Below are 26,555 nucleotides of genomic sequence, written 5' to 3'. Positions count from 1 at the left end.
TAATGGAGTGTGTCGAAAACATCTTTTTATGCAAATGTGTGACTTGTCAAAGCCACTGAAGCATGCCACCTGCTCAGAAGAGAAGTTGCGTGGTTGGCAAGTGTCTTGGAGTGTCAGTCTTGGAGAGAAAACATTTGTCACAGAGACAGAAAAAAAATGTTGGGGCTTCTTCTCTGCAGCTTTTGTGGTGAGCCTTTATTTCTCTTTCATATTAGATCACAGTGTCCAAAGTTTTCTTTGCCACTTTGGTAAGATTTGAAAATGGTAATTACTGGTATCTTCAGACTCACATATTGCTGTAGTGGATTAGTTAGGCTGCAATTAAGGCAACAATTAATGCATGTTTAAGTATAGATTTATGTAACTTTTTGGTTGTGAGTCCATCACCCCCTTGTTTCTATGGATATGTTATTGCTCTGCCTGGAATGTTCCACAGTATGACATTAAACAGCTCTACCTTACATTTATTCAATTACAGGAATTTATTGGCTCAAAAATGCCTAGAAAAACTGGCATTCTGACTGTGAGCAGGGTTGCCTCCACAAATCTAACCTTTAACATGGCCTGGTTTGGTCTTCATGAAGATAGAAAGGTTTAATGCCAGACTGAAGCAATAACATCTCCATGGAGACAAGCTTTTGATGGACCCTCCATCTGAAAAGTTACACAGTGCACTTTTAAGAAGTGTATATACATTTTATAACATATTAGCATCTATTCTTGTAATCAGTTGACTCTAACAGTTCTGCTCCAGTGAGCCTGACTTCCTGCCAGAACAGATGGCCGTTGCCTGTTCTGTTTTTAAACTTTAAGCAAACTTACTGTAAATAAATTGTATTATTTAAAGCTGCACTGCACAACTTTTCTTGTGGATGGTCCGCAACATGCTTGTCTCCATGGAGATGTTATTGTGGTGCCAGGAATGTTCCATGGGATGACATTAAAAATATCCATCTAGCATTTATGCATTACGGGTGTCTCTATTGTTCAAAAATACAATAATTGCCTCTGTGAATGGGGCGACTCTCCACAGATCTGCCTTGTAATGTACGATAGTGCTGTAACCTGCTTGTCTGCCTGCCATACTGTGGATCATACTAGACAAAGCACTAAACATTTCCATGGAGACAAGCGTGTGGCTGAATTGGTCCACAAGGGAAATTTTTTGGACACAGTAGCTCACATATTATAATAATAAAGAGTAAAAATATAAATGTTAATAATAAATTCAAAATAAGCAGCAAACATTTGACAGGTGTAATAAATCATACTTATATACATTTATATGTACAAGTAAAAATAAAATACAGGAATATAGAAATACAAATATAAATGTATACAACTTATAACTTTGGCTAACTTTGGCACGATAACAGTTTTTGAACTATGTGTTGTTGTCTAGTGCTTTGTGTGCAGAGTGAGATAACTTTGGAAGCCGATATCCCTTCTTTGAAAGTTAAAGTTGCTTACTCGGTCCGGCTGGAGTGCTGTTTCAACACCACTGGGAAAATAGAGCTCATTTGGATCAAGCAATCAAGAGAAAGTGCAAAGAAAAACATTCTATATGACTCTTTAGGTGACGCTGTAAATAAGACAAACGACTTGGGAGGTGGACAATATCGTGGCATTCTCCACATTCAGTCTACCGCACTGAATGATACTGGCTATTACCGCTGCTTAATCAAAACAGGACCCAATCATGTTTACGTCTATACTCATGGCACTTACCTGCAAGTTTATAGTAAGTACTGAATCTCTGTTTATCTGTATGTGACAAAGGGCGATGGAGTCGTGTGAGCTCTAAATAGGGCTAACACCTCATAAGCCATAAATCTGGTTAACCTTAGTCTATCCATGGGCTGAGTGGCCATGCATTCAGGGTCTTAGTCAACACATCATCAATATTATAGCATAAGGGGCCTATATTGTGCTATTTTCTATGTTTAATGTTGTATCCTCATCAAAAACATACCTAGAGTTGTGTTTTGTTTCTTTCACATACACTTGCACTTTAACACACAAACCCTGCATATTTATAAGCCTCTCTCAACAGAAAACACTCCATTTCATGCCATGTGATAATAAAGGAAATGCTCCACTGTGCTTTTGAACTCAATACACTTTCACTAGAATCTTTTGGATAATTCAGACCTGGAATTGCCCATCTGTACTGAACAAAAGATAAAAGTTGCTGTTAACTTGAAAACTACCACTTCATGGCATCAAAAGGTGAAACTGCATTTTGATCTTTGGGGATGCAGACAGACTAATGATAAAGATGTGAAAAACACGACATTATAACATGGATTAAATCTCAGTATTGCATAATAGAACCTAGTTGTTCAGGTTTAACACACACTGATCAAACTAAAATTAAAGCAACAGTTAAAATTGAACACCAGATTATCCCAGAACATTTTGTCTTCCAAGGTAATGTGTTAGAAGCAGTTGTGGAGATTATAATAAATAAATGCAAGACACACTATGTAACTTTTTGGGTGGATTGCCTGTTAATACCTAATTTCCATGTTACGGCTTTGCTTATATCCCTATATGACATTAAACATAGCCATCTCCATCTCCATGTTCACAATAAAAAGGCATCTTTTTACACAGAAGGCTCACAGTAAATAGGCCAACATGTGTAACTGAATACAAGATCTGTGTTTTAATGCATACATTCCATGAGAAAAGTTACATAGTACAACTTTAAAACCACAGCTACTGACCAACTGCCATCTTAATAGGTGTCATATAAATGGGTGGTCAGTTTTATTAGGCTCTGTATAAAAAGCTACAAAATTACTTCATCCTCTTAGACTAAATTTACTGCAGCATTATTTACTGAAACGTAATCTCACCATCCGCCTTATTTGGATTTAAGTGAGTCAACCTGAATTCTCAAACAATTCACCATTCATGCATTTGTTAAGCTGTAGCTGTTTTTAGACCATAAATCGTATGTTTCTTATATAACACCTAAATCCAGACTTGAAACTTTAATCAGCAAGTTGGCCTTAACATCCCCAAACCACATGGATTCAGGTTGTTTTAAAGACAAACCTTAAAAGATGCCAAGTTTAATACTCTTTTATATTTTTTTTATTCACATTTTGGTCTACATTTTACAGAAACAATCTAACTGAATAAAATACTATTAAAAGGCCCATATTTCTGACCTGTTATAATGTTGTTTCCTGGAGTTGTGTTTTGTTTCATTCAAGCACAAACTCTGCATATTTAGGCTGAGTCCTTCTCTCAGAAAACACTCTGTTCCATGTTGTGATGTCATGTGGTAATACAGAAAGTGCTCCACTGTGTTTTTAAACTCCATACACTTTCACTTAAATTATTTGGATAATTTCAACACTGAAATTTCCAATCTTTAATGAACAAAAGGTAAACGTTAACTTGACAACTAGCACACAGTGGAAGAAAGCAATTTAAAACTAGACTTATAAAAATGTGTTACTCAAACATTTGTGAATGAAAAAAAACACAACTCCAGGTATGTTTTTGATGAGCTCACACGATTAAATTTTGTGTAATATAGGACCTCTAAAATAGGTCTCATGTATATCTGTTGATGTCTGTATTTTTTTCATTATATGATCTGAGACCTTTCTAAAAAATATTGCCAGAATTTTCAATAGACTGTAAATCGTTTGTCATATAACTCCTAAATCCAGACTTGCAACTTTAATCAGCAAGTTGGGCTTTTGTTATTTCCTTTTGCAATACTGTGTACAGACATACCTAAACCACATGAATTCAGTTTGTCTTGAACATAATCCTTTTGTGTACATAGTGCCTCTTGAGAAGACCATAAAACTGAGTGAAAGTGACAAGAATGTTATCCTAATCACAGAGGGGATCCTGCTTTTGTTATGTGTGATCCTGCCATCAGCCGCCCTGCTTGTCAAGGTTATTTTAACACTCATAATCTCTTCTGATACATCCTATTACATTGTAGCAATTGGAGCAGTGGTTGTTTTCCACGGTTTCTCAACAGTGGTAATAACATGCCCCCCCAAGGCTATCAACACACTGAATGAGTAATCCTAAACCAGTTCTTGTACACTCACTGATTGTTGCGTTACACCTCAAACTCTCCTTTGTTGCACAGTTTCTCACGGTTTATCTTGGTATTTCTACAGTCTAAAGACCTGAATGAGCTGGAGAAAAGGAAGGTGCAAAAAGAAGAGGAGAACATATACCAGGTGAAGTGTCTTGAATTTGACGTCAACACTGAAGAGTTCTAGAGGGCTAAAATACCCCTATACTGTGAAAAAAAACAAAAAAAACAGTTGACAGCAACATTTTATTCATTATCTTAAATATTTGTGTTGTATTTAGGGCCTAAATTTGGATGACTGCTATGAAGCATATGATCAGCTTGAACACCTGCAAGGAAATGGCCCATATGAAGATGTGGGAAACAATGAAGACATGCAACTTGAGAAACCTTAGAAGACGCCAAGTTTAATACTCTTTTATATTGTTAATTCACATTTTGGCCTACATTTTACAGAAATAATCTAACTAGTTTGAAAAAAATACCGTTGAAATAGGCTATATATCCTCATGTACATCTTTTTATTTGTTTTGTTTTGCATTTTGATGTCTGTATTCTTTTTCATGATCTCATCTGACCACTTTTTATCAAATATTGTCAGTATTCTCAATGAGCTTGCCTAACTGTACGCTTCTTAATAAATGGGCGGATCTTACTGGTTTATTATTTTGTGATTGGCTACTGGACCGGTGCGCCCTCTGTGATTGGCTGTGGTTTTTAAAAGGGGCGGGTCGTCTGTACTCTCAGGTAGGTTATGAAGCGACCACGGTAAAGGCGGTGCGTAAACAGAGTGGGCGAAGATGGCGTCGAGTAAGAAAAGCAGTGGGCACAGATTAGAAAAAAGCCTGAATGGAAGACGATCGTCCAGATATAAAGAGGGTCCAGTCGGTGAGTGGCTTCCTTTTCCCTCACTGCTGTCCTGCGTGAACATGCGCGCTTTGGTCATCTCCCACTAGCTTGTCTTAGCCGCTGCTACAATAGCTGGCCTGGAAAAGCGTTTTGCATGGGAGACTCCCACTGTGCCAGCTGGCTTCGGGTCTGTAGTTGCTCAGTTTAAGGCTTTGTGCTAGCGGATATGCTATTCAAAATGGTTCCGTGCCATCTTTTGAGATAATTTCCATAGTTAAACACCCATGTTTCCTCTTTATTTCCAACACTAGTTAGTTGTACCGCTACAGCACTGCAAGAGGTGATGTCAAGATATGTCAGAATCACGTTTTTTCTGCAGCCATAGCATGCATTTCCCACACACTCTCATGCTGACTGGACATCTGAATGTAAACGCAGAGACCGCTTGAATATACACCGGAACATCCGTGATTTGCTGATGCATAGGGTGTTGGTTGTGTGTTGCACGGTGAGTTATGAGATTGTAAAAGCGCTTTCATGGACTCACTGGTGACGCGGTCATGAGTTCGCTTATCTGACGTTGAGCCGGTGACCCACAGGGAAAGAAGGCAACAGGCTTGACTGGATGCTACGAGTATTACAACTACCAGTTCCCAACAGAGCTGTAGCATGTTACTCATCTATTGTTATTCCGAGTACAGATTCGAGTGTTCTAGACACAAGCCTTTGAATAGAGAACCAACCGTGTGTCATCTGAGGGTTTCCTAAATTTCCTGGAGCCAAGCATTCCTGGTGCATGGATAAGTGACAGGTAATAAATTAAAGACCACTTACTGCACTTTCAAAACTGTTTTAGGTGTGTATTACCGAAGCAAACCATTGTCCAAAAACTAGTCCCTTTCTATCGAGGTTAATTATTCCCATGAGACTGAGTATGGATTTTACAGATGCAACAACCTTTTATTATAACTTCTTTCATCATTTTATTACCCAGAAGTGTAACTGGATGTTTGGATTCCACATGAGGCTATTCTCTATCAGCATTCTTTTCTGAAATTATTTTTGTGTGTAGGCAGACAAATTTTTAGGATTTGACCGAATACGACCAGCACACACCACCAGTGTAATAATCAGCCTATTGGATTTTTAAAGTCATGATATTTTCTATGTAATATTTGAATTCCACTTAATCTCTTTGTTTGTAGAACTAAATGAACAAAATGAAATGTGTTGTGTGTTCTTTGTGTTTGGCCCAGTGGCGATCATTGTTGCTAGTTTCCTGTTGTTGCCTTGTCTCTGTGAAGGAGCTTGATGTGGGCAAAGGGTCACCAATACAAAATGGCTCTGGAAAAATGTTTACTTTAACTGTTAGACGTCATTTGTTTTGCACCTATTTTTAACATCTGCACGTGAGGTTTCGGGTGTCAGGAGATTACTGTGACAGAGGTGTAAGTTTATCATGGGTCATTCAAAGGTCCAGCTTTCATTGTACAGAAATCTGATAATATGAACGTTATGTTTTGAGTAACAGTTGAATTTGGAAATAATTTTTACCTTCTTTTTGTCTTTTAACACATGCTATGTGAAATACATTTTAAAGAAACTGTATGTAGCCTGTGCTCTTACAGTTTAAAAAAAAGATACTACAATCACAACCGGACCTCATGTAAAAGCTCAGAACCTCTAAGAATTCCTTCACTGATTCGCAGAGGCTGCACTAGCACAGATTATGATTGGCTGCATGTGCTGGGGTTTAGGTAGTGATCATTCAGAGGAAGTCATTTTAGGTTTAAATCTGGATTTCAGCATTGAAACTGGCTACCAAAATGAGAGACTCATGTGAAACTCATTCTCCTATCTGATTGGATAATCAGCTTGAAAACAAAAGTACCAAACGATGACGTAAAACTTGGCCATCATATTCAATGTTTTGTAAATAAGAATAAATCAACATTGCATCTGTTCTCAATAAGGGCTATATTTGATTTGAACATATCTACCTCATAACCAGAGACACAGATGGGCCATGTTTATGGGATTTGAAATCAAAATCATGCAGTTGCTTTAACATTTTAATAATCTGCATGCACACCAACAGTCTGATCATTCTCTTTTTTGGGGGGGTTGCTAAAGGTATCAAATATTGTGCTGCATAAAACAGCTTGCTACAATATAATGACAATTCTGCCCCTGACAACATAAGTGTATAGAATTACAATCCCAATCACAACAAAATACCAAGTTATAAGATGAATACAATTCAATTAGCTTTCAATTTTGATGTGTTTGTTTTATATACTCTGTACTTAGAGCCATATGTATTCACTCTGAAAACTGTTTACGCTAGATAATAACAGTTATTAATGAGGATATGTCATTATTATCACTTGACACAATGGTCAACACCGACATCTTGAATATTGTAAAACAACTCATTGTTGAATCTTATGACTATTATTAACTCCACTGGTTTAAGTGCGTAATCGATCATGCTTTTCAGCCTAAGTACTGTCAACATGTATCAGCAAGAGATCAGGCCAAAGGGATATGCTTCTTTTGTAATAAATGGCAGAAAGACCATATTGTATGTTCTTTTCATAACAGTTAGCCACTAGATTTTCTCAAGTGTTCAGTGTTCAAGCCTCCATTGTTAAACAGCTGTGGATGCATTGTCAATCGCAATAATAGACACATGATGTGGTTAAGCCTTTAAATAGATTATATGCTTTATATTGAGCTAATGGACATAACAGTAATGCTAATAAATCTACTTAACAACACAAGCATCATGTACAATGCAGTTTACAGTTAGGATGACCTCTTTAAATGAAAGGGGTCTTTTAGAAAATCAAGGTAAATAATTCCTGTTTAGATTTGTCATCGTCATGTTTGTTTTTCTCAGAGCTTAGGACAGTCCAATTAGGTTGAAGGTCGCTGAAAGGAAAGAACCAATGACAGAGGAGTGCACAGAATGAGAAGTGAACCAGAGCAGTGTTGTCAACCTCCCAGAACGCTTATAAGATCAGGATGAACAGAGTGTGAGCCAAAAAACACAAGGGAGCAACTAGAACAAAAGTGCTATCTTTGTGTGTGCCACCCTTCCCCGCTCTCTCTCATTCTGTGTCTCTTTTTATCCATGCTGGCGCTGCTTTTGCAGAGAGGATACTGACAAGGACAAAGCCTTGAACTCACATGCCGGTAAAGCAAACTTTTCACATTTTTCTTGCTGATTCTTATTAGTTGCCTCGGTAGATTTCAGTAGTAGTACATGAGTGTCTAGAGGCAGTTTACTGTGTACAATAAATCCATACTGTCCTGTCTGTTAGTCCCCAGGGAGTCATTACAGGCCTGTAAAGTCACTGATGCTGCGTGTTGTACATGACTTATTTATACCAGCTTTCATCCATCTTTAATGCAGAGAGACAAGGTGCAACTTAACGGACGCAGTGGGCTTACAGTGACAAATAATGTCTGCTTCACAAAGGGGGGGGTGCACCATCAGGCTAAGTGTATTATTGATAAATGTCAGGGTAGAATTTAGTAGATTAAACCTGACTTTGTCTGATGACACAGAATCAATAAGGTAAGTGTCTGCATTGTAAGTTTTCCTATCTCCTGCTTCATTTGAATGGCTCATGCTAAACCCAGAAGGACTGCTGTGGTGTATTTGAATATCTGATAAGAAGACCGCGCTTAACTTGCACAGAATTTACATAAGCTCTCTGCAGTTAGACAAGGCAAGGGCATGCACAACCTCTGATATTATTAACAAATTTTGTAGAGGATCATATGGTCACTTAAGTTTTAACGAAGAGTTTACAAATAGGTCAAAGGTAACACAATGTGCATAAATGGCAAAATGTTCTCATCTAGTTCCTGTTTTTTACAACACTTCCCTTTGCTTAATTTAACCCTCGCTCATCCAGTTTAAAATCTGAAGTCACTGATGGATCTGAGTAAGGCATTTGTGTATGGATTTTTATGGGTATTGCAACTTTGGTGCTAAATGTTACTATCTCACAAAGTAATTATTGTTATACTATTGAGTCTCCCTTGAAGTCATGAGATTAGCCTATATCAGATAGAGTATTCTTTTCATAAATTGCATTTTCATACTGTATTAGCCTTTGTAGAACTAGATACCGTAGTGGAGGACACGTGCTTAAAACATATCTGAACTGTACTCACACATTAACTGAGGTAAGTGTTTATTGACTTAAACTGTGATGTAACTGACAGCATGGCATCAATCCTGCTTTTTAAAGTCCTGTATTGTGCAAAACTGACTCTTGTGAGCTTTACCTCCTCAAAAACATCCCTGGAGTTGTGTTTTGTTTCATTCACACGTACAATATTTGAGTAACCATTTATTATTAGTTTGTCTACATCTCCAAGGGTCAAAATGATCTGTTCCACCTTGTAATGTCATGTAGTGGTAGTTTTCAAGTTAACTGCTGCTTTTACCTTTTTGTTCAGTTGGGACAGAAGCAAAATATTTGGAGTTTAAAAACACAGTGGAGCACTTCCTGTATTACCACATGGCATAACAGGTGAAATAGTGAGTGAGAGTAAGAGTGTTTTCTATAGTGGAGAAGAACTCAGCCTAAATATGCAGGGTTTGTGTGTTAAACATATGTGAAACAAATGAAACAAAACACAGCTCCTGGTATGTTTTTGATAAGGAAACATAGATCAGAAAATTGTGTAATATGGCCCTTCCGACACAGATATGGAGGAATCTTAGAGGATACTGATAATTCACTGTTGTGGAAACACAGGTCGCGAGTATCTTGGCAGTGACTCCCACAGTTACAATGGTACTCCAGTGGGACTATGCCTCCACAGCACAGTAGAAGATAACCCTTTAAAACATGGCTGTGTGTGTAATCAGATGGAGTCACTGGGGTTTTGTGCCTATTTTTTGTCTTTTATGCAAATCCATGTTTGTTCCCAGCAGTTTCCAATTGGTAAACAGTCCGCTGCTTTTCCCTTCTGTTCCATGTACTGCATGTCAGTGTAAATCTTACTGGATTTTCTCTGCTCAAGCTGGATTTCCATCATTTAATTTTAAGGCTTGCTCAACACGTTTTAATCAATGAGCTTACATGCACCAGGCTATGGGGGATTAGTTAATAGGAGGTAGAGAAATCTCACAATGATATGCCTTATACAAGTCCTTCAGGATTATATGTGTGGTGAATTGGTGCCAATGTCAGTGTCTGTCTTCAGACTCTTCACACTTGAGCTGTGTGAATAATCGACCACTGTAGAGACTCTGGTCCGTAGCTGTGAGCATGTACTTCAGGCACATGGGACCTCAGGCGTTAATGTGTAAAGTAATAACATGCATAAGACTTCTGCATTTGTTTGCTGTCTAAAATGTAAAATGCATTAACAATTGGTTTTAATCAGTTTAATTTCTCAATTTATTTTGCCTACTTTTTGTCTTTGCACTTGCAGTCATGGACACCAAGGCAGTGTTTGCAGCCCTGTACAGCGTATGTGAGGAGAATGCCTCCTTTTTTTCGGGAGGAGCCAAGGGCTCCCAGGGTGATGCTGCACGGAGACTGGTGGAAGTCATGAACCTGATCCAGGAGCACGCCCGCAGCCTGGAGCCTGTCGTCACCGGCTTCTCGGCAGTCTACCATCATTTTGACTTTGATCCACACATACCAGCCAACGGCTACCGCTCACTGGTCAAGGTACTACTGATGTTTACCCGACACAGAGAGCACTCAGTGCACCTTTAGTTTACCTACTTCATTTATATCATGTTGTAAATTTTAACACTAATTCAACCACAGCTACAAATGAATTCCTCTTTGTTTCCACATGTTTGAGCCTTCTCATCTCTTACCTCACCGACTAATCTGTATCACCCTGAGGCACAGGGCTGTTAACAGGTTCCTGTTCTGTCCTATGATCGCACACTTACTTTTCTGACTACAACTCGCACAACAATATTATCGTTTCTTGCTAACATTTCAAAACCTGCAATTCTACTAAATGTTTTAAAATAGATTATTGAGGTCCAGTTAATATTTTTGTTATTACTATGAGTTTATATGGTGATTATTTATTTATGTAACCAGAAGTTAAGTAAATTTCATTTATTTTTATAGGTAGTGAGATGCTGCCTTCTGCACATCATCCACAAGGGGCGCTACATCAGTGTCAACAGGCGCAGTATCTTCTTTCGTGTGGCACACAATGCTGGAGAAATGGAGGCCTACTGCAATGCCCTCTGCCAGCTGCGTGCCCTGCTCTACTTAGCCCAGCGCATGCTCCACGACAACAGCCATGGCAACCTTTTCTTTCATGACGAAAGTGGACTTAGTGAGAGCTTTGTCCGAGAGTACGCATCCATGCACAAAGGCTGCTTCTATGGCCGCTGTCTAGGCTTTCAGGTGAGATAAAAGGGTGGGAAATATTTGAGATTATTGCTTAAATTGCCCATATTATGCTATTTTATTATGTGTATTATATTTATTAGTGTTTTAATTAGGGGTGTCAAATTATCGTGTTAATTGCGATTAATTAATTACAGTCATATTTAGCGCGTTATGTTTTTTTAATCGCGTTAATCTCATTTTTAATCTCTAACTTTAGTGTTTCTGTATGTGAGTTTCTTTATTATAAAACCTGTTTTTATGTGTTGTTGGGACAACAACACACACACACACAAAACACATTTATACATTTTTTTATTTCGGTAATTCCACTCATTGCTGGAAAGCCACACAAAACGCGCGCAGTAACAGCGATGTAAACGTCATGTTAACGTTGGCGGCGTCAGTCGCACAATGGACGAGGTCGAAGAGCCAGTAGAACAGAGTCAGCAGCGCACAGGTAAAAACACATTCGTGTCTTGGAAATTATTCTCCCGACGTGAAATATAAAAGAAAATAACAAATATAATATCGCCTGAAAACAACCTGCATAGGCTCATGATGTCTGCACTACTGTCCTATAGTGACCTGCCACATGAGGGGACACACACACAAACACACACAAACAAACACACACCTTCATCATCGTCATTAACCTGAGAAACGCGCAGACCACGTTTCCTTCCGTAGACACTGCGCGGACATCGCTGTCCTCCCGTGAGCCGCGTGTGGATCGTGTTTTCTCGCGTACGCTGCGTAAACCGCGCTTCCTCCTGTGCGCCTCTAAACCAGGACTAAAACCAGGACTAAAACCAGGACTAAACCAGGACTAAAACCAGGACTAAAACCAGGACTAAAACCAGGACTAAAACCAGGACTAACACCAGGACTAAAACCAGGACTAAAACCAGGACTAACACCAGGACTAACACCAGGACTAACACCAGGACTAACACCAGGACTAACACCAGGACTAACACCAGGACTAACACCAGGACTAACACCAGGACTAACACCAGGACTAACACCAGGACTAACACCAGGACTAACACCAGGACTAACACCAGGACTAACACCAGGACTAACACCAGGACTAAAACCAGTGATCTCATATATATTTCTCTATCAATAATATTTTTAATATGGTTAAGGAAAGACTGGACTTTTTATTGTCTTTAAGTACACAAAAGTTATTATGTTCAGATTTCCTCATCCTTGCTACTTTACAACAAACAGTTTCTTATTCATGGAGACTTGGGCTCAACAGCCAAATTGGAGAGATTTGTTAAACAATAAATGACTTTATAAAGTCACTTTTTTAAATCTATATTAGTCTTTTGATCTGCCACAATAATGTAATAATGAATTTAAATGAAAATACCTCAAATTGAAGGCTTTTCTCAGCAATTTTTAGGTGAGATTAAAATTAGATTAATTAGATTAATTAATTACAGATCATAATTAATTAATCTCTCAATTTTTTTAATCGCATGACAGCACTAGTTTTAATGTTGTTTCCTGATCATTAACATACCTAGAGACAAACAGAAAACCCTCTGTTCCACCTTGTGATGTCATAATACAATACAGGAAGTGCTCCACTGTGTTTTTAATCTTCATATACCTTCACTGTTATTTGGATAATTTCAACCCTGGAACTGTCCATTTTCACTGAACTAAAGTTGGCTGTTATCTTTAAAACTCCCACTACATGGAAATAAAGACAGCCTAATAATGCTGGATTACTCAAACATGTGTGAATGAAACAAAACAACATTATAACATGACTTAAAGCTCACAAGAATCCGTTATCTTGTCTGTTCAGTTCACTCCAGCCATTCGCCCGTGTCTACAGACCATTGCTATTGGCCTTGTGGCATTTGGTGAAAACTACAAGCGGCACCAGTCCGGAATAGGTCAGTGTGCTCACTTTTCCCATTTCCCAAAGTAAATTTTCATGCATAGACTGCTCTCACCCCCTGCTGCTCTTACATGCGCCTTAGCCCTTAACTGGGCACCTGTTTGATGTGGTAGATGCTTTCATCCATCTGAAGCTAATAGCTGACTAGTGTCCTCTATAGATGCCAGTGTTTTGAGCTCTTTTATGTATAGATCTTAGATAGAATGGACCTGTATCCTTACACAGACCAGTATAAATATTTCATTTCAAAAAGCTTTCATGGTCTTTGTGCTCTGTACTGCGTCACAGTGGAGTCAGGAGGTATTGCACCATACGGTGAGTTGCACTAACCCTTCATCACTCTAACCTGTGGTGTTATAGTCTGGATTTTACTCCAAAATATTCCTCGATGCTCTTCTCTATACAGCACATGCATTTTTAAATTCAGTCATACTTTCTGAACACTCAAAATTATTTCTTAAAAAAAAAAAAAAAAATTATTAAAAAAATACAATTTCTTAAAATGATTTTGTGTAGCAGCCTTGAGTCTTTACAACTGATTTAAAATGCATGTTTTGGTCATTTCTGGACACTGTGAATTCCAAATTACATATCACAATTCTAGAATAATGCTGTCCTGATGATAGTATTATCATTGTTATAATCTGTGTGTTTGATTTACATTTTGATCAAAACTAAACACTTTTCAAAATGTCTCATTATGACTTTGTGCTTCCATAGGTGTAGCTGCCAGTTCATTTTTTACCTCAGGGAAGTATGCTATTGACCCAGAGTTGAGAGGGGCAGAATTTGAGCGCATAACCCAGAACTTGGATGTCCATTTTTGGAAGGCCTTCTGGAACATTACTGAGACAGAGGTCTTATCTGTAAGTAAAAATGTACACACAGCATTTTACCAATCTCCTCACCACATAACTGTTTTAATTTTTTAACTGCCAGACCAAAAATATCCATTTGTAGGATTAATGATTTATTTATGTTGCCTCTCCACAACTTGATCTCTAACTTTTGTCTTTCTGTCTGAAATTTTCTTTTTTTCTACTCTTGCTCTCTGTTCCCCCCACGCAGAGTCTGGCCAGTATGACATCCACAACTGTTAAGGTGAACCGTGCCCTTTCCGTGCCCCCTATACCCTTTGACCTCCCACTGGTAGCCAATCACGGAGCCTCTGTAACCATCGCTCCACCGTCTGCACATATTGGCTCTGCCCCAGTTCAGATGAGACTCATTTCATATGACCTGCGTGAAGGACAGGTACGTTACACCCAGTTTTGGTGGCCATATAAAAATGACTTATTATCCAGACTGTTTTAAGTTTTTAGAAATTGTAAAGATAGTCATTCAGTGTATGATTTTCAAGCCCTGTGGCACCATAGTTACTTTTCCTGCTCGTTAGTTTGTAACTCTCCGAGGAAGTTCTCGTACTTTGTCTGCACTCTGGCTCTTAACCAGATAGGCTATCAGCAGACACTTTTTAGCCGTTGATCTCGCTCCAAAACAACAATATTGTCCCTTTTAACAATGTGGGCTTACATCAGCACAAAACCCCAGCCTTGGCCTCACTTCCTCTCCGATAGTTTCTCTTAATGAATTAAAATTAGCATGTGTTTGGACACCCACAGGAAAATCTGGCAGCCAGAAAATTAATTGTAGAGTTTTATGCAGTGGGTTATGATATTTTTCATTTTTCTTCTCAGGATAGTGAGATGTTGCTGTCTTTGTCCCGCTCTGATGGGGGCGCTCTCTCTCTGTCACTGGGGCTGAAGACCAAGAGACTGCCCTCATCTCCCTGCCTGTTGATCCATTTTCATGGGGGAGGATTTGTTGCTCAGACTTCCAAGTCTCATGAGGTGAGAATTTTACTTTGTCTTTGGTTATTGTCATTCTGTCCATAAACAAGACAATGATAGAAAAACATAAATGTCTGAGTCTTTATGGTAGAGATGTTGCATTTCCTGTTTACTCTTTCTGCTGTGTCTACATTACATTTATATTAGCTCTGTGCAGTTGTTGGCCTTCTTCTAAGTAAAGGCAGACATGACAGTGTGAAATTGCCTTGGACATAGGCATCCTTGATCTGCAGCTGCATAGCAACCAGAGGATGAGAGAGAGCAGTCACAGAAGGGGCGAGCAGGGCTGTCATGTTGAATTAAGGCCCGGCTGTACAACCTTAGAGCAGGATTACCCCAAGCTCTAATGGAAGACATTTTGAACTATCCTTTTGCTTTTGGGCTTGACTTTGACTGCATTCTCTTCTTTTCCTAATCTTACAAATGTTTAACCTTTTTATGTTTGCAAGCATTACACTAGGAGCTACATCCATGGGGCATACAAAGTTTCTCTAAGAAGTTAGTGATTACAGTTCACTGAACAAGGCCCCTAATATAAATATCCTTGAAGCTGCTTGACTCTTTGGTATTAATCATACTGTAGCTATAGATTGCCGTTCAGTTGTTACATGCTTAGCATTTATGAGATGCAATAAATTTTTCTTGACATAACAGATAAGATTAAAGGTTATCTTTTAAGCTTTTATAATTTGTTCTGGAGTTGAACACTCTGTTCTACAATTTGACCTTAATCAGTGATAATAGAGAAAGTACTTCTGTGTTGTTTAAAGTAAATACACTGGAGTCCTGCTCTTTATTCCTGTTGTAAAATTGCTTTCTAATCTGACACAGGGGAAAGAAAAACTTTGTGTGGGTATGCAAGAATTAAGTCAGCATGGACTCTTTCTATAGTACCTAAATATTTTTCAGTTTGACATGTGCCCATAGTAGAAATGGTGTTTCCTTGTTTAAAGTGCTGTGTGCCTGTTTCACAGCCTTACCTGAAGGGCTGGTCCCAGGACCTGGGTGTGCCCATCCTCTCAGTGGACTACTCTCTGGCTCCTGAGGCGCCTTTTCCCCGGGCCTTGGAGGAGTGTTTCTACGCATACTGTTGGGCTTTACGGAACCACCATTTACTGGGTAATTCACTCAATTGCACAGTTGTGTTTTTATGATTTCAGAATCAGTTTTCTGAACAAAACTATACTCCCTCTATTTTCTTTTCAGGGTGGACTGGGGAGAAAGTGTGCCTGGTTGGAGACAGTGCTGGAGGAAACTTGTGTGTGACAGTATCGATGCGAGCGGCTGCCTTTGGCGTGCGGATGCCAGATGGCATTGTGGCAGCCTACCCTGCCACCCTGCTGACTGCCTACGCCTCACCCTCCCGCCTGCTCACACTTATGGATCCCCTGCTGCCACTCAGTGTACTCTCCAGGTGTCTCAGCGCCTACGCAGGTACACACATCTACATCTCTGTGAGAAGGAAGCCAGCTCTACTTTCTCCCCCTAAAAAACTGCTGCATGTTTGCTTTATTCACTACACTACCTTTACCTGGAATTTCATTATGGAGGTTTTGTATCAGTCAAATGTTTTAAGCAATTACAATACATTACCAACCATAAGTTATTGCTTTTACATAAATGTAACCCTATACCAAATGTATTCATAGAGGTAAAAATTTTGTCATTTGTGCCTTCACAAGAAAAGTGAAGATGTTAAACGCCCTCTGTTGTTGTTCTTGTGCAGGTAATGAGCCACAGGCAGAGAAGCAGGTGGAGAAGGCCAGCACTCTGAGCTTGGTGAGGAGAGACACTGCACTGCTGCTCAAAGACTTCCGACAGGGAGCGTCCAACTGGATCCACTCTCTGCTGGATTCAAACAAAGGCTCCTCCGAGCCCATTGCAGCTGCAGAGCCAGCAGCCTCAGGTACACCTCCACTCATCACATCAAGTCTTGCTGCTTGTTATGCACTCACACACTCAGTGCTATGTGCTTTTGTCTGTTGGCACGATGATACAAACTGAATAGTAGAATTATTCATATATTACAATACTTTCAGGAAAGTTATGTGACAAGTTTTTTTTTTGTTCCAGAACAGGCCTCTTTTTTGAAGGATTTTTTTTTTACAAAAATACAATTTTGATAAAAGCCATTATAAGATACAGATATGAAAAAAAATTAAATTCTTTCCTCAATGATCAATCCTGTTATTGAATATTATTATATTATGCATTATTAAAGCATATACAAACTTCTAATTGACATTTGGAAGGGGAAATTTGATCATTTTTAGGTCAAAGTCTGAATTGTCTGCAGACTTCAGACTTAGTAAGCAGACTGCAGTCTGAATTCTGACAGAGGATGTGGACCTCCCAATTAAAATGACCCAAGCATATCATTAATGGTTACAAATGACTGAATCTCAAACTTGATTAAAACTCATTTCACAGCCCTGGATTGCTGTTTTTAGATCCTTTTTAAACTGCAGCAAGTGTGCTCCCCTCCCCATGTGAAGGAGAAATATCATGAATTCTTTACTTAACATTCAGTTCAACACATTATGGCTGCTTCCCACCCATTGAACAACGCACCTCATCCTATTTATATCAGTGTACGTCTCAGGAGATGAACAGCCTTAACAATATTTTTTCATTGCAGCCACTGTAAATCTGCAGCAAATAGTGATTTCCCCAGTGTCCAACTGCAAGTCAGAACGAATGATACACCATTGGTGGGTGTACATTATTAACAGACAATCACGGCACTGAGATGGTTTCTTTAAGAGATTGGATATTTGTGGTGCTTATTAGGAAAAACAGTTATACCCACTCTCTCGCGTTGCTTTGTAAACAGGACATTGGCCTCACCACCATAGCAGTCTTTTAATTTCCTCCACCCACTTTTCATTTCTTGCTACTATACACATGTATTTGCATTTCTGCCTAGTTGCCTGTATTTGTAAGTTAAAATGATGATAAAGAAGCACATAGAAGGAGTGACTGTGTGCCAATAGTTTTCTCAGGTTTTTCTTATCCCTGTAGTTCTTAAGTGTCCTGTCCATCTCTCCTCCTCCTCTAGACTCTGTGAGGAAGAGCATATCTGAGGCAGCCATCTCTTCTCCTCACGCTGACCCTCCTGTGCCCTCGGAGACCTCGGCGTTCTCAACCAGGAAATTATCTGTGAAGAGCCAGACATGCCAGGACCTGGGATCACACAACAACTGCATTTCCCAGAGTACACCATTACTGAGTGTTATAGAGGATCCTGTAAGTCATGCTCACCATGTTTGTTGCCATCTAACACAGCCTGAAAACACAACACAAACGTGGGGAGATTCTGATTAGTGAAGTATGATCAACTGATTTGATAATCAGGCCTTTGTAGATAAAATGAATCCAGCACTCTTCTCTTGATAATTTTAGCTTTCATGCTGCTGAAGACATTTTGTTGTAGAGCCAAAACAAAGCCTTATTAACTGTATAATGTATACTGAAGTGCCATTTATGAACAACAGCCCAAATTTATTGGTGATGGAAATTAGTCTATATTTATAGAAGGAAAAAAAAAAAAAAAACTGTTATCCGTAATTACATCCATGCCATATTTGGAAGTAAAATGCCTGCTTGTATATGAACTAACCCTACACGTTGACGCAATGCAGTTACATATTTCTTCTCTCCTTTTTCAGATTGTTGATGTAAATTTTTACCTTTCAAAAGAGGATGATCCCTCAATGGCCGTTGACCTGTCCTCTGTGGCTATACCACCACCTGCTGGTGAGGAAGGCTTTGAGTCTGAGCACCCAAGGGAGTTTCCTCTGGGCTTTGAGCCTCTGCGTTCAGAGCAGCTGGCTGAGATGAGGCTGCACAGCTCTCCTGTGGTCAAGGATCCCTTCTGCTCCCCTCTGCTGGCCCCCGATAACATGCTCAAAGGACTGCCTCCTGTACACTTAGTCGTGAGTACTGTTTCTGCTTTAGGATTGGACAGAATATTCTGTTTAATATTACTATTTGAGTCAGTTCTCACACTGAATATAAATAAACATGTATATTTTATAATAATTGCTTTTTCTATATCTGGTGTTGCTGATACTGTTTGTTGTTGTATTAGCACGCACAGAGATGTCCTTAAGTTATGGATAAAAAGCAGTTGAAAGTTGCACGAGTGCTGTCAATATCAATGATGAGTTTAATGGCATATTCAATAGCTGGAAGTACTCTGCCAGAATACCCAAAATTACATGCATGGCTTGCTTCTCTGTTTCTTGGCCTTAGACACTTGTTGAACATTCCTGACATAGCTATAAGACTTTTAAATGAGGTTTCATACTACCTTCTCTCCCCTCTCAGGCCTGTGCTCTGGACCCCATGCTGGATGACTCTGTGATGTTCGCCAAACGCCTGAGGAACATTCAGCATCCCGTCACTCTGTGTGTTGTGGACGATCTCCCGCACGGTTTCCTCAGCCTCTCTCAGCTCTCCAGAGAGACTCGTGAGGCTGCCAACGTCTGCGCCGAGAGAATCCGTGCAGTCTTCACCCAGAACACGCCACCAGAGCCACGGAAGCACCGCAAGCTGGAACGGACAGATAGGGGTGTGGCCAATCCACAGCCTGATGCACTGTTTGTAAACCCTATTAATGAAATGGAGGAGGCCATGGGGAGAGGAGGGAAGATTGCTGATGGAGAGGACTTGGTTGCTGTGGTAGCCCAGAACAACACTGAAGCTGGAGGGGTTGGAGCATAGCTTGGATAAAGTAGGGGCCCAAGGTTTACTAAGAGAATAAATGGAAAGTCATATGAAAGTCATGCAAAAAACAATAATGTTTAAAAAAAAAAAAGAGTGAGTAACCAAGTTGAATTGGATAGTGCTGGACAAAATGCATCTGTTGTAGTAGCAGAACAAATGAATATACCAAAAAGACTGTCACATTTTAGATAATCATTAATACGATTGCTGCTATGTAGATCAACATTGCTGCACTGTTGGACCAGACTGGCTGTGAACACTGTGGAGCTGGAAGTTTAAGATACTGTAAGCCTTGTACACAAATGTGGAGACGCGTTCTGAATAGGGTGATTTCTTCCTGTTCTCAGCTGTCGTTGGTGGTTTTAATGACAGTGGCAGGCACACTATATGCTTCTGTACAGAGGCATCCGCATCAAAATGGCCACTTGTCCGTTAGGAGCCACTCTAAATCACACTCAATAACCTCACATTGTGGTTTCCATTCGGCCACTTTGGCAGGCAATATGGCTCACTTTGTGTTGAGTTGCTCTGCTTCTGGTCCCAAATGGAATTACACATTTGAAACTGAACAGACCCAATTGTTCAGAGCCAGAGCTATTCATTTACTAAGTATGTGCTGCAGTTTATAATTTACCATATTTTATTCTATGCTGTAGCGTTTATTTGTTTTAACATATTTTATTACTGTATGTTGCAAAGTCATTGTAGTTTACTTTGACTTGTACATTACTTTATATTTTATGTAATCATATGCTGATTTTACACTTAAGTATTAAGTTGTTTTTTATCTTCATTCATAGTCAGTAGGGCATACTGATTTAACTATGAAACATTGCATAGGGCCATTCCATATGTATACACTATCTGTACTGCTGTTAAAGGTGCACTACATAACTTTTTGGTTGGGGGTCCATCCCCTGCTTGTTTTCTATAGGCTCTGCCTGGAATGTTCCACAATATGGCATTAAACAGCTCTACCTTACATTTATTCAATTATAGGTGGTTTTATAGCTCAAAAATACTTGGAAAAACAGGTATTCTGATTGTGAGCAGGGTTGTATCTCGACACATCTGACATGTAACTTGGTCTGGTTTGGTCTCCATGAAGATCGAAAAGTTCAGTACTATACTGTGAAACATTCCAGACAAAGCAATAACTTTTCCATGGAGAAAAGTATTTAACTGACCCTCCATGAGAAACCTTACATTATATACCTTTAATGCAAACTGAATTACATATCCTAGCTCTTTGGATATAGAGTTTAATACTTTGCAGCAAGCAGTAATGTCTAAGTTCATACATTCTCCCTATTAGCTGTAAGTATTGTGCTATAAATGAACTGTCCTTTTGTGAGGTCATTTCCTTCTATCAGGTCCAACTAAATATAGCTTCGGACAGTGTTGCTGTTGTCACGCCCTTGCCTAGTAACAGGGCTGAGGTTGCCAGGTCTGTGGAGAAGGATGCTGTGTGATGAATAGGATTTAGCAGAATCTCTGAGTGCAGAGAAATCCTTGCTGTGGTGAAGTGCCGGATTTTCAGCAGCGAAGTCATGCTACAGGATTAGACCTTGCTCGTTTCTGTCAGCTCCCACTACTTACGGCAATATTTTTAGTCATAGTGATGGAAAGAACCAGGACTCGGGAGAAAGGAAAGTAATGTACTCTTTTCAAGAAGTTAGACTGGAAGTTTGTGCTTGGTTTGGTTTTGGTGCTTTTGCTGTTAGGCCTGTCACAATAATTACCATATTGACTTATCATTCAATACATGACAGATGGAAATATAAATTATATATAATTATATATACATATATATATATATATATGTATAGGTGTATATATATGTGTGTGTATATATATATATGTGTGTGTGTATATATATATATATATATATATATATATATATATGTGTGTATATATATATATATATATATATATATGTGTATATATGTATATATATATATGTGTATATATGTGTGTATATATATATATATATATATATATATGTATATATATGTATATATGTATGTATTGGTTCAGTATTTATTGTCTGTACAATTCTTTCTTTCTTTACTTGGAAATTTCAGTTTTTTTTGTATTTTTTTGTTTTTTATTTGATAAAATTTGAGCCACCAACGGTTGAATTAATAACTTCTATGACTTATTACAGATGCGAAGTACTAAAGTATTTCATTCTGCTTTTTATTTATTACACCTCATGTTTTTTTTAGAATATTTTTTGTGGTTTAAATCTGCTCTTGGGTTATTCTGGCAGTGGCATAAATTAGTTTCAGTATTATCAGTTATCTTCTATAATTTCTTCAGCAATATATCATGTTTCAAAATTTGTTATCGTGACAGGCCTATTTGCTGTAGTAGCTTGGTCACTCTTGCAGTTTAATAGGAGCATATGCGTCACTAGCCACTTGGTGCTTTTGTGTGGTGCGTGTGGTCCAGAGTGACTTGGGTTGCGCTAAATTGAGATGACCGCAGACCCTGGCCTGTGCTATTGTTTGTGTATCTTTTTACAGCTTTAATGGCACTTAGCAGACAAGCAGCTTTTCATTGGTGGTCCGTGATCTTTGGAGGATTGTGGCTTTAGTCTGTGGTAGGCGAAAGCTTTACCTCTTATAAAACCCCTATTCTTTGTGCAAATATGTGTGCAAAAGCCATGTCATCATAACTTGACCTTTTATTGGTTTTATCATTTTACACTAAGCCTTTGACTGCTGCTTTAATATGCAATGTTAAGTATGGCTCAAATCCTTCAATAAGATGGCTGGTAGAATTTGCTTGTGCAAAATGACAAATTACCTCACTGATAGGTAGGCAATAGGCATATTAAGTATATCTATTTGTGTTACTGACTCTAACATTTCCGTGGTCTGTTATTCCTCCAGAGGGTTTCAACTCAGAATCTGTGACTCAACATTATAGCCAATGCACTTTATTCACCAGCTAGTGTTGCTTTGTGGAGGTGCATGTCAATGTCAGACCTCCCAACCACTGTGATGGCTGAAATGGAATTCACTGTACAAAAATGTTCCATATAGTTTCAATAGCCTTAAAGCCATAGCCTGGAACCAGCTGTTTTAAGTAACCTTCATTTCTTTTTTTTGACATTTTATTTTATTATACACCACAAGTGCAAACCTGTGTAAAAAGAATGTATCGGATGTTGTAGATAATTTATTGTCTTGTTTCTCAGATTGCAAGTGAGTTTCATTGTGTGTTTGCAGGTTTCAAGTATGTTTCCATACACTGATGGAATTCATTGTTGTCTAAATAAATATATTCTTGAATCTCCATAAATATGCCTGTACCAATAAATGTCTCTCTGATGAGTGCAGTATCATTCTGTGCAAGAGCCAGACTCATCTACGCGTGTCTGAGGAGGTTCATTAAGTGTGTGACCTCTGATCAAAAAAAAAATGACTGTAATCCCTGATGGCATTTTTCACATGGACGTGCCGCATCTCCAAGGCACGAGCACAAACGTGTGCGCGCATGTGTGCCCCTCTCTATCCGGATAAACGGGGCCACAATACATCCATTAACGGGGGACGACGACGTGAACGCGCGGGCTCTCTCTCTCCTGCGCGTTCCCGACTCCCGTCTCATCCAGTGCTCGATGCGCGCCTCCTCTCGAGTAGCCGAAGTGCAGTCGGAGCCCAGACGAGCGACAGCGGGGGACAGGGAAAGATGGAGGGGAGGCTCGGGGAGAGACTCCTGTGGCTGACCGTGCTGTCCAGCGTTCTTTGTGTGGATTTAGCTCTCGGCAAATATGTCAAAGGCATCGTCGACACCAAAGAGGTGAGTATGGTGTGATTCTCTTCTCAATGTTGCCGCTTGCGACAGTGATACTGATACATTGAGGGGACTACTGCGCATTTGCTCGCAGGTGTCCGCGGTGAACTGTACGCAAGGAGATGAAAGGACTCAAAGCTGTAGCGTACGCCAACGTTTGATTAGGCTACTATATGGCTAAAGCGAGGCTCTGTCTTTTCCAGCTAATGCGCGCGTCTGCATGCGTTTGGGTGACGTATTATTATCCCCTAATTTCCATCGGCTATGTTGGACAGATGTGCCGTGGATCCCGTTTGTAAAGTGACGCGGTAAAGTCTTAAGAATCGCTCCTTTGAGCCTGTCCGATGTTGTGCTGTGGCGCTCTCTTTGGGGCTGGTCGTTACAGGTGTGCGTCATGTGCTGTAGCGGACAGCGGCTTGTTTTGAGACGGCTTGGTGCACGCCGCTGCTCACTGTGTTCTGGGGCTCTCACCCATCAGTGCTGACATCACTGCAGGACTGACACATCCTCTTCAAATATTGTCAGTGTTGGAGATGTGCAGTCTAGCCAATGTCAGGAGTTTGGGTATCAAGTTAGAAATCAGAAAATGGCATTCCTTCGAAGCGCCGGTGTGTGTAATTTTAACTTTTTCCCTCCTTTGGCCAGTCTTAGAGTTGTTGTTACAGTTGTACTCATGTGAGAATGAATCTTCGTTCTGATCCACAAAGGACAGTAAATGATTTATTGAATCAAGTAGTTGAACCGCCAGCTATGGAAGTAGTTTTGTAGTTTTCCAAAACCTCAACAAGTCTGGTATGAATATTATACTAGGCTTCTATCTTTGTGTATCATTGTGTAACTTTTTCTGGTTCACCACCTGCTTTTCTCCATGGAAATGTTATTGTAATGTTTCACACTATGCCATTAAACCTTTCTATTATCATGGAGACCAAATCAGGCCAAGTTACTGGTTAGATCAGCGGAGAGGCAACCCCACTCAGAATCAGGGACGGTCCAAGGCTAGGCCGACAGGTCAGCCGCGAGACAGGGTTGCCTGGGAAGTAAATCAGTGTAGGACCGCCATTGTTCAAAATTCCTGTTTTTCTTGGTATTTTTAAGCAATAAAACCACCTGTAATTGAAGACATGTAGATTGATCTGTTTAATATCTTACTATGAAACATTCAAAGCAGAGCAATGACATGTCCATAGAAACAATTTTAATTATCATTATATTGTTTTGCACAAAAGGGTAACCAAACTCAACTTAAACTCTTTGAAATGGAAATGAATAAACCCATTAAAAACAAAAAAATATCTGCTTAAACATAAGAGCATTTTTGTCATAGCCTGTTTAGCCTCACACAGGGCAGTGATGTGGCTCAGGACAGATGAAGTCAGGCAGAAGTGCTCACACATCCATCACCTGTGTTTGGAATGCCCTTGAACACAGCCCCAGTCTCCACCTGCTCCAGTGTGCCGCTGCCAATTGGTCGCATTGGGTCTGGTCCAAGTGCACATCAACTTTTTAAAAGCTCTGCAGTAAATAAGAGCGGAGTTAAGGCTACACCACTTGAATATGTTTATGTGTTATGTGTAGGTCAGAAACAACAAATTATTAGAATATTTAGAATTATAGAATATAAATCTATATTTATCTATATAAATAATTATTTAGATATCTTCTATTCCCATGACAGTGTTTTATTGAAGTTCTTAGTTTTACTATTATACCAACATAGGAGAATGGTATATTATTTTTGCCACCATCCGCTGCTTTTTCCATATTTTTGGGCAAAGACTTGCTTTCATAATCAAATATAGATGAATGTGTGGTTTGTTGCTGTGGGGTAAGAATGGACACCAAGAAATTTCTGCATTTCTTGACCTATACTGTGGCAGAAGAAGTATGATTTGGACTCGAGTTTTGGAGTTCAGCTTTCAGATTAATGTTAGCTCTGTTTTTGTTCATTAACTGTAATATTAAATATCATATTTTTGTTTTCCTTAAATAAATTAATTGTTATTGATCAAAATTAGGGTTCATGATTCATTGTTTTTCCATATCACCCAGCCTTTATTCTGTAAATATGATTAATTGGCTCACAAGAGGTTACCTTAGGAAGTGCTGCTTAGTTCTCAGAAAAGGCTCCTGATACAAAACATATTCTGGTAACAGCAGATGCACCAGATACTTACATTTCTAATCACAGACAATACTGTATATAAATGGACATGCTAACCTGCTAGCTAGCTGCCACGTTCCATATAGGAAGTGACCATGCTGGCGCTTCTGGCTCCATTTGAGCCTCATCATTTTGATCTTAAAATGTTTCTATTAACTAATTCTACATGATCCTGGTGTTTTTATTAAGCTATTTTGTTCGTAAATAAATTCCTATTCCTAATATGGAACTCTGCTCATATTCTCTCCTATAATTGCTAGACTCATGAGCTTCATTTGACTGGAGCTGAACGCTCTGGGTGACGTCACACTCCATTAGTCCACTTCTTAATGCAGTCTATGTTTCAAATGCAAAAATAAGAAGATGGAAAAAAAAAAAAAAAGTTTTCCTGAAACCATCCGCAAAAAAAACCAAAAAAAACTCACTGGTGAAATTTATTCCAACCAAATCTCTGTATGGAGAAGACACTTATCTTTTATTCAATCTTGTCAATTTTCTCTTTGCCCCAGTAGTGAATAATCGGGCTTACTGTGCAAAACAAAGAGGACAGAATGACACAAGGCTACAGCCGAGGTGACGTATTGATGGTGCAAGTACAGTTAAACACATCAGTCTAGCCCAAGGTTACCTCTCTGTCCTCTGCCTCTCTCACACACAAAAACAGGCTGCGTTCTATGGGTACATGACCTGTAAATAGGGTTGTAATAATAGCCAAACTATTGTGATATCATTGTCAGAAATTTCACAATAATATTGAATTACAAGTTTCTTTGCT

The 26,555-nt window shown here is 39.2% G+C and overlaps 3 protein-coding genes across 6 annotated transcripts in view; all 3 read left to right on the top strand.

Moving 5' to 3' along the window:
- The first annotated feature begins 31 nt into the window (after positions 1–31).
- Positions 32–4,730, top strand: cd79a (CD79a molecule, immunoglobulin-associated alpha). Its single transcript, XM_020940488.2, has 5 exons — positions 32–187; positions 1,403–1,741; positions 3,809–3,924; positions 4,158–4,220; positions 4,357–4,730. Exons 1-5 carry the CDS (start codon positions 157–159, stop codon positions 4,468–4,470), a joined length of 663 nt encoding a protein of 220 aa, XP_020796147.2. The 5' UTR covers positions 32–156; the 3' UTR covers positions 4,471–4,730.
- Positions 4,731–4,828: 98 nt separating this feature from the next.
- Positions 4,829–20,581, top strand: lipeb (lipase, hormone-sensitive b). 4 transcript variants are annotated; one of them, XM_055163784.1, is made up of 14 exons: positions 4,945–4,963; positions 8,082–8,122; positions 10,385–10,626; positions 11,047–11,331; positions 13,139–13,229; positions 13,955–14,100; positions 14,303–14,488; positions 14,932–15,084; positions 16,059–16,203; positions 16,291–16,518; positions 16,811–16,990; positions 18,143–18,330; positions 18,753–19,019; positions 19,414–20,581. In XM_055163784.1, exons 3-14 carry the CDS (start codon positions 10,387–10,389, stop codon positions 19,807–19,809), a joined length of 2,505 nt encoding a protein of 834 aa, XP_055019759.1. In that variant the 5' UTR covers positions 4,945–4,963; positions 8,082–8,122; positions 10,385–10,386; the 3' UTR covers positions 19,810–20,581. The 4 variants fall into 4 exon arrangements, with proteins under 4 accessions (XP_020795958.1, XP_055019759.1, XP_055019758.1 ...); XM_055163783.1 differs by lacking the exon at positions 4,945–4,963 and adding an exon at positions 5,000–5,735; XM_020940299.2 differs by lacking the exon at positions 8,082–8,122 and having other exon boundaries at positions 4,829–4,963.
- A 1,211-nt stretch (positions 20,582–21,792) lies between these two features.
- Positions 21,793–26,555, top strand: part of tmem145 (transmembrane protein 145) — a 72,057-nt gene continuing 67,294 nt past the window's right edge. Inside the window, 1 exon segment of the mRNA XM_055163830.1 lies at positions 21,793–23,622. Coding sequence (XP_055019805.1) covers positions 23,257–23,622 — 366 coding nt within the window. The 5' untranslated portion in view covers positions 21,793–23,256.

The sequence above is a fragment of the Boleophthalmus pectinirostris genome, unplaced genomic scaffold (assembly GCF_026225935.1).
Source record: "Boleophthalmus pectinirostris isolate CB_2022bp ecotype Guang Dong unplaced genomic scaffold, ASM2622593v1 HiC_scaffold_6, whole genome shotgun sequence".
Taxonomy (NCBI): domain Eukaryota; kingdom Metazoa; phylum Chordata; class Actinopteri; order Gobiiformes; family Gobiidae; genus Boleophthalmus; species Boleophthalmus pectinirostris.
The sequence above is the reverse complement of the archived record's forward strand: the minus strand, read 5'-3'. Positions and strand labels throughout refer to the sequence as shown.

Coding starts and splice junctions, on each gene's coding strand:
- cd79a (XM_020940488.2), top strand. CDS start 157: ATGTTGGGGCTTCTTCTCTGCAGCTTTTGTG. Junction 188..1,402: donor TCTTCTCTGCAGCTTTTGTG/GTGAGCCTTTAT, acceptor GTTGTTGTCTAG/TGCTTTGTGTGCAGAGTGAG. Junction 4,221..4,356: donor AAGAGGAGAACATATACCAG/GTGAAGTGTCTT, acceptor TGTTGTATTTAG/GGCCTAAATTTGGATGACTG.
- lipeb (XM_020940299.2), top strand. CDS start 4,876: ATGGCGTCGAGTAAGAAAAGCAGTGGGCACAGATTAGAAAAAAGCCTG. Junction 16,519..16,810: donor GTGTCTCAGCGCCTACGCAG/GTACACACATCT, acceptor GTTCTTGTGCAG/GTAATGAGCCACAGGCAGAG. Junction 18,331..18,752: donor TGAGTGTTATAGAGGATCCT/GTAAGTCATGCT, acceptor CTCCTTTTTCAG/ATTGTTGATGTAAATTTTTA.